The sequence below is a fragment of the Corylus avellana genome, chromosome ca1 (genome assembly GCF_901000735.1).
Source record: "Corylus avellana chromosome ca1, CavTom2PMs-1.0".
NCBI lineage: Eukaryota > Viridiplantae > Streptophyta > Magnoliopsida > Fagales > Betulaceae > Corylus > Corylus avellana.
Window position 1 is genome coordinate 3,438,550 of NC_081541.1, and position 8,286 is coordinate 3,446,835.

Consider the following 8,286-nt stretch of genomic DNA (forward strand, 5'->3'; position numbering starts at 1 on the left):
TTGCCCAGCCTAAAATGGGAGAGCGTGCACTAGCCCTTGATGGTCGCCAGCTAGCACTCGTTGAGACGCCAAAAATTATAATGTTTCAAGCAGACAATATTGTGTACCATTGGAGTGAGGCGTTATAAATAGTATGAAAGCCATTGCCCAGCCTAAAATGGGAGAGCGTGCACTAGCCCTTGATGGTCGCCAGCTAGCACTCGTTGAGACGCCAAAAATTATAATGTTTCATACGCTGGTGTAAAATGTTTTGTAGGAAATCATTTTCAAAAAAATATTTTCTGCTGAAAACATTTTTCGACGGAAAACATTTTATGTCCAAACAAACGGAACCTTAATTTAAAAACTGCTCTTCCCGCAATGAATTGGTTTTACACCACTTGTTCAATTAATTTCACAGTGAATTTACACACGATGTGGTTGTCCTTAACAAGGGAAAAATAAATTGCATAAACTTTATTTGTGCTGATTTTCTTGTTGGATCAATTGTATCTTTCTTTTTTCTTTTTTCTTTTTTTTTTTTTTTTTTTTGTGTCTCCAAGAGGTAGTTTAATCGATTGGGACCACGTCTAATGAAGTGGAGGTCACTAGTTCGAATCTCCCTCCCGCTCTTGTGTGGACATGTCCCAAAAAAAAAAAAAAAAATTGTAGCTTTTTAATTATTTTTTTTCAACCGATATAACAGCCTCTTGAAATCGACCACCACATATCTGTACATGCAATCAGTTTAATTAATATTGCTATAGTCTTAATTAATTAAATTACTTTATCAATGCTTCCTAATATTACCTTTCTCTAAGCTATACTCCTGATACGACAAATTCTCCAATATAATAACATGTATGAAGGCTGATTTGGAAACTTGAGTTCTTCATTACATATTTACACACTGGAAAATTGAAACAAACTTGAAATACAAACTTGAGTTCTTCATTACATATTTCCATACTGGAAAATTGAAACAAACTTGAAATACAAACTTGAGTTCTTCATTACATATTTACATAGTTGACAATTGAAACAAACTTGAAATACAAATTAACATACACACTTCAAATTCGTGATACATGTTTTAAGTAGGGGATTTGGGAAGCTAACTTAGGGTTACGTATTGAACCCTTAGGGTTAGCATTCAGCCCTCACCATACAATCGTCAATAGAAGATGCCGATAAATTGACCCATCACATTTGGATAAAATGTAAGGTGATCATACGCCAAAGATCCATCAACTTAACATAATCTTCAAATTTGGAAGTCTAAAAAGCTTGATAATCTTCAAGTAACAGCTAAGTACCAACTTGCGAGGTTAATATTCAACCACCGTCGCACGGCGGTCCGCATAAGATACTAATAAACTAACTAATCATACTTGGAAAAAAGTAAGGTGGGCATAGGCCAAACATCAACTTTTGTTGGCTTCACTTGGCATACTTTGGACTTTGGAGGGAGAGTTTTTGTAGAAATGACAAGTGGGATAATGGATCGATTTCCATGAAAATGGGTTTCTTGGTTTTCTAAACGTACACTTGGGAAGATTGTAATTCACTTGCTAGGATTGAGTCGATTGCGAGAAAGGTTTGGGGTTCTAGAAGATTGGTACTCTACTTGAGACCTTGAACTCGATGGAGGAGTTCATAACTCTAGAATGAGGTTTGAAGAAGATGGTAATTGAAAAGGATTGGGAGGAACGTTTGGGGTTCTTAGGCTGAAAAGGAATAACTAATTGGAATCAATGAGTATGATTGATTTCAAATAGGTTTATACCCTTGGGGTTTTTTTCCCTGCTGGGATTGTTTGGGTGTTTGCTGAGAAAAAGTTTGGGCTCTTGAGGTTTAGTAGTGACTCGTGAGAATTGGAATTGGAAATGGTTTAGAGAATTGAGATAATTGCTTTAGATCGATAAGCTGTTGAGAGAAATAATTTTTGTTTCAAACGGATGAGATTTTCAATCAGAGTCTAGCTAGATCTGATTGAAGAAGTACCTCCATCATCATAGGATCCGGGATTTAACAACCCAGATGAGCCTTTATATTGATCTCGTCAGACCACATAGAATGCTGAACGGGTGGATCAAACTTCTGCACACAAGAACAATGCAAGGTTAGTTTTTGAAACACCAGTTTATTTGTAAATAAAAGACACAAGCTGTAAACCTGAAGCTGCAGATTGACACAACAGAACGTACATGACATTGAGAGCATCCAGCCAGTACTTACCAGTGCATTGAGCATTTTTGCATTCACTGCACTGCGTGATACGTCGTCCATTACAGATTCCATGTTTTTCATGGTCTCACAGCCAAAAGCGAGTTTCTTTTGACTGCTAGGATCGTTACCAAGGGACTCATCTGGATTATTGGGCATCGGACCCCATAATTCAGAGTTATAGGTGGCTGCATCATTTGTGCCATATTGCGAAGGCACCGCATAGTTTGGTTGTTCAGCGACAAGGTCAGACATGCAAATTGCATCCAACTCTATTTGCATCTGCGAGTGTGATGGGGAGAAGAAGGGCGAGTCCCAATCTATGTCTGCTACTGGTAGCTCTGGTGGGGCACAGCACAAATTTGAGTCTCCCACCTGCAAATCAACTTTGATTTTAGAACATAAATGAAGGAGATACTTGCAAATCAACTGCACTTGGAATATAGTTCAGTCTTTCTCACCTGATTACCAGCTGTTGCTTCGGCCCCTTGAGAATTGTTTGTGGGTGCTACAGGGTTAGATGTCATTCCATCAGAGTAACATCCTGTGAGATGATTACCGGCTGCCTCTCCTAATGCTGGAGATACTGAAGCCAGCGCTGGCTCAGACTCTGCTTTTTCAAAAGAAGATTTAGCTGTAGAAGGAGATGAAAAGGTAGGTGTATTGGGGAGTGAAAGGGTGCAATCTGGTGGATCTTGCAGCATGTCAAAGAGCCTATTTAGTTCTTCCTGAGAAAAGAAACATAAATGAACAAGATTAGTATTTAATTTAATTAACAACTGATTTAAGCTGAAACTCAATTCCTTTCTCACCTCATCTGTCATATGATTCTCTGCAGAGTAACCATCAAAATTGTTGTCACCACACTCAACATGTGCTCTAATGTCAGATGTGGTTCCATAAATTGCTGGATACTCTTCAGCTTGCACTGATGCTGGAGATTCTAAAGCTTGGGTTAGGTCAGACTCTGCTTCATCAGGAGAATATTTGGCCGTGTTTGGAGATGAAACAGCAGCTGTATCGAAGAGTGAAGTTAAGAGGGTCGAAAGGTTGCTCTCCGGTTGCAGATCAACCTAATGGAAGAAACATGAATGAATAAGATTAGTGCTAAAATTAATTTACTGCAGCACTTCTAATTTCTACAAAAAAAAAAAAAAAAAAGTAAGTAACTAGTGTTTTAAGCTGAAACCCATTCCTTTCTCACCTCATCAGCTATCACTTGTGCCATTTCTACCACTGGATTCTCTGCAGGAGAATTGGTGTCACCACACTCAACACTTGCTATAGTGTCATATGTCATTACATCAGAATTTTCAGAATGAGGAGATTCGTTAGTTGTTGGATGATCTTCAGCTTGCATTTCCAATGCTGAAGATTCTGAAGCCGCCCTTCGTTTAGACTTGGCAGGTCCAGCTTCGGTAGAGTGCTTTCGCTTTCGACCATTGCCACCATTGTTAGTTCTCTTGAATAAACGACACAGAACAAAGATTTTCTGCATAAATTAAGTTAATCGACAAGGTGAGAACTTAGCATCACCATTCACCAACAGAGTAAATGCTCTTCAAAGATGACCCTTTAGATGATTTTGGCAGCAAAAGATGTTAATAATTAAACCACCATTCAGCCGAGCAATCAAGAAGAAATGTGAAGCCAAAAAAAAGACGAAATAGAAACCCCACCTGATCGCCATCGGGATCGGTGCAATCAAGCTCCTTCAGGGTTGCGTGGTACTCATGCATGACCCACTCAGTTTTTTTCCCATTTGGAGTGCGCCCCTTATAGAAAACCAGTATCTTTTTTATTCCAATCTCCCTCCCTCCGCCTCTGGACCAGATTTTTTGATCCTTACCAGTCACTTTCCAGTACCCAGCTCTGGTTGCCCTGTTCAATCGATTCCCATTCGAGTGCTTCCGGTCCTGTGGCGAGAAGACGCACCACTCTAGATCATTTGTCTGTATGCCGGATAAATCTACACTTAAACAAGCAAGACTGAGCACAACAAAAATTTGACAGCCCAAGTGAGAAATTACATCATGAGTACATTACATAATTTACATAATAATGAGGAAATCAATTAAAGCCCAGAAAAATTCATGGTCTGAAATAAGAAAATCAAATCGTCATACACTCATATTAAGCAGAAGGAGGTGATCACCTGGCAAATCCCAGGGCTCCGATTTGAAGAAATGAAGTTCGGGAATAAAGTCAAAGTTCTCATCATTCCCAGTGATCTTTGGCCTCAAGTAGTAGTTGATGAGTTCCTCGTCCGTCGGACTGAACCGGAACCCCCGTGGCAGATTCGAACACAACGCGGCCATCAAACTCAGAGAATGAATTTCGTCAGAAAGAGAGCAGTGGAAGACTGAGAGTGACCAAACCTTATATGTATATATATAGAAGATAAAAGGTAGGTCCTACTAACTTCTCGGAGAAGTTTGCATGTGAGGCTCACGATTCTTTTTTCTTTTTTCTTTTTTTTCTTTTTTTATTCCTTATAATTTAGAGGGAATAAGGAAAGATTTCATCAATCAATAAATAAAGAAAGAGAAGGGCAAACCAACAAAAGCCCTAACACAACCAAAAAATATTATTATTATTATTATTATTTTATTTTTTTTTGTAACAATGACTTCATATACACTATTAAATATGAGTAATGTTTTTTCAAAAAAAAAAAAAAAATTATAAGTAATGGTAGGGACAACTTTTTTATCCTCCTAAAGTTGATGTGACTTTTAAAATCACCATTGAATTAAAATTTAAGTATAATTCACCTAAATTTAATTGTGATTTTAAAAGTCACATCAGGTTTAGGACGATAAAAAGAAGATAAAAATATAGTCTCTAACATTACTCATTAAATATACCAAATTTAAATACTAATTATAAATTTAATTTGAAATTTTGACATGACATGTCCGCACAAGCGGGAGGAGGGAATTCGACCTAGTGACATCCGCTTCATTAAGCGTGGTCCTAGTTGATTGAACTACCTCTTGGCCCCTTGGGGACAATTTAATTTAAAATTGAACATCAACTTTAAAACGATAAAAAGATGGTCGCTAACATTACTCATTAAATATACCAAATTTAAATACTAATTATAAATTTAATTTGGAATTGAAAGATTAGTGCAATCCAAAACAAAAATTGAAGTCTAATTAATTATCTCATGCCAATGCGGCAAGTATTGTGACGTCATTTGCCAAAACGCGTGGAATTAGGAAGAATCTTGGTAAACAGGAGATTTTTTTTTTTTTTTTTTTTTTGGTAAAGAGGAGAATCATTTTCACTATGCAATGGCATAGGAGTGAAGGACAGCAAACCACATCCAATTAAACTTCATCTAAAACTACTCACAAAAAATTTTTTTAAAAAAACTTGACATTCAAGTCCAAGTTTTTGATAGAGTAAAGTTACACCACGATCGATTACTTTCAAAGATAAAAATAAATATTTCTTTTTACACTACTTGCGCTAGAATGAAATGAAAAAGAGACTTCTTTGTTAAGAATATTAGGTTAAAATTAGGAGTGTCAAAAATTACTGAAAAATCAGAACTGGAACCGAAAAACCGAAAAATCGAGAAACCGGGGAGCCGGTTTCGGTTCCGGTTCAAAAAAATTAAAAATCGGGAACCCCGGTTCTGGTCCCGATTTTAACCAAGAATACCGGAACCGGGTCCATATATATAGGGGGTGTTTGGCAAAAGGGATGGCTCAGCCTAGATACTATTGAAGCCTTTTCCCTGATGTGAAATTACACTATTACCCTTCACTATCACCCACTCACCCACGCATGCCCTTATCCTCTCCCACGGCACACTTCTCTCTCTCCCACAGCAGACTTCTCTCTCTCCCCCGCACCCCAACCTCAGCTCTCAGCGAAGCCATGACAGCCCACTGTACCAGAACGGAGACGCACCCACCCACGGTGGCCCACCCACCCACGGTGGCCCACAATAGGATGGAACCCACTGAAAGATATCGCCACCGGCGATAGATCTGCGACTCCGGCGATGCCCACCCACCAGCGCGACCTACCACCCACGCCCAGCCCGATCTTCCCCCAACCGGCTGCGAAAATCCAACGCTGCCTAGCCCACCGCATGGCCCACCGCCCCCGCCCAGCCGGCCGCAACAACCCCGCACCGCCGCCTCGTCGGGCCTCTCCTCCATGCCATCCTTCCGGCGAATCTCCTCTCGCATCTCCTTCTCATTCTTGGCGACTAGCTTCTTCTGCTAGCGGCGGTCCATTCCGGCACAGAAGCCCCGTTCGAACAAGAGCTGGGCCTCGTGAGGGTTTTGGTAGAGAGCGTTCATGTCGTGGGAGGTGTCCTCCGTGTTCTCCCAATCGAAAGAGAAGTGGAATTTCTCGCTCGGTTTGATGACCCGTTTCTTGGGCTTAATTGGAGGGCTTGGCGTCATGGTTGGAAGTAGAGGCGAAGACATCAGAAGGGCGGCCTAGGGAGGAGAGGAGCTCTTGACGGCGATGGTGGAGTTGATCGGCTTCTTGTTGACGGCATTTAAGGGCCAATTCTTCGCGCTGGGCTTTGGTAAGGAAGACTGGCTTCTTGGCGGCGGCGGTGGTGGCAGTGGTGACGGCGAAAACGTCTTCGACTGAACGTTTCATGGTAATGGCAGTAGTGATCGGAGGGAAGGGAGACATCTCGCTTGGGTGACTGCAGGAGGGGAATTTCAGCGTGGGAAATTCCACAACACGGTCGTGTTTCAATCAGGAAGAAGTAGGGGCAAAATAGGAAAAAATTGGTAAATTTTTACACCAAAAGTCGTGCCTTGACCCAGACACTGAACGGTGTTTGGGTCAAGGCTGTTGCCAAACAAAGCCATAATAATATATTTTTTTAATATTTTATATATTTGGTTTTTATTTTTACTTTGGGGTTTCTTTCTCTCGTCTCTTTCTCTCTTTCACATCCACTTCCGCCTCCCTTTCTCTACCTTTGTCTCTCTCACTTCCAGGAACCGGCGACATGACGAAGTAAACCTTAGGGAGCACGGTCTTCCCGGCGACCGCACTTCCCGTTGAGATTGTACATCGTCGAGCTCACGTCCATCGAGATCATGAGCAGGTTTGAGCGCGTCAAAGCTGTAGACCGCCTTGACGAGATCGGAGAGGAGGGTGCACGTTGAGCTCCAGGCGGCCCCTGTGCGCTTTATGGGCTTCTTTGCTTCAGTCTCGTCAATTTGGTGTTGATTTTTTTGTTTTGGTTGATTGGGTGAGATCTATTTCCTTCTAGATCTAAGTTTTGTTGATTTTCTGGTTTCAATCTCCGTCGTTGGGTTCTGTGGTTTTAGATTTGAAATTGATGCGGATGAGTTTTGGAATTTGATAAATTCAATTTGTGATTTGGGATCTATTTGAAATTTTTTTTTGTTGGTTTTGTAGATATTTGAGAATTTTTATATGTCGAAAGCTTCTTTTTTTTTCTTCCTTTAATCTTCTATTGCAGCTAGTTTTGTGATTTAGAATGGGTAAAGAGAAGGTTCACATCGTCATCGGCCATGTCGACTCCGGCTAGTCGCCCACCCCATAAGCCAAAAAAAAATAAAAAACAATTTTCTTAAAAAACCGGTTACCCGGTCTGGAAAACTGGTTGGAAGCTGGAACCGGCCGGTAACTGGGACCTCGGTTAACCAGGACCCGGTTTTCGGTTCCGGTTTCCCAAAACCTGGAACCAGGGTACCTCGGTTCCGATTCCAGTTTTGGCCAAAAAACAGGAAACCAGACCGGGTTGACACGCCTAGTTAAGACTTAATTATTTTTTTAGGTATTTTAGGTCTATAAGGTTTACATTTTCTTAGTTTATTAGGTTACTATTATTTGCCTATATATATAGGCCACTTCTGTATATTATTATGTATGATTCAATATACAATATTATTCTCAACATGGTATCACATCACATGTTCTGAATCACCTTTAAATTTTTTTTTTCCACATATTCTTTTTTTTTTTTCACGGTGCCACTAGTGTTTTTCGGCGAATCTCTTGCTCTGTCCTTTTCAACAAAACTTATTCTACAACTTAAACAAAAAGAAAAAAACTTAACTAATAATA

General features: G+C 40.2%; 1 protein-coding gene across 1 annotated transcript; it reads right to left on the reverse strand.

Annotated features, from left to right (window-relative positions):
* Nucleotides 1-850: 850 nt before the first annotated feature.
* On the reverse strand, nt 851-4,539 carry LOC132181064 (NAC domain-containing protein 86-like). The gene is made up of 7 exons (XM_059594117.1): nt 4,361-4,539; nt 3,885-4,174; nt 3,410-3,697; nt 3,018-3,278; nt 2,667-2,933; nt 2,218-2,580; nt 851-2,079 (listed from the first exon to the last, which is right to left on the reverse strand). Exons 1-7 carry the CDS (start codon nt 4,521-4,523, stop codon nt 2,008-2,010), a joined length of 1,704 nt encoding a protein of 567 aa, XP_059450100.1. The 5' UTR covers nt 4,524-4,539; the 3' UTR covers nt 851-2,007.
* Between the last annotated feature and the right edge of the window lie 3,747 nt (nt 4,540-8,286).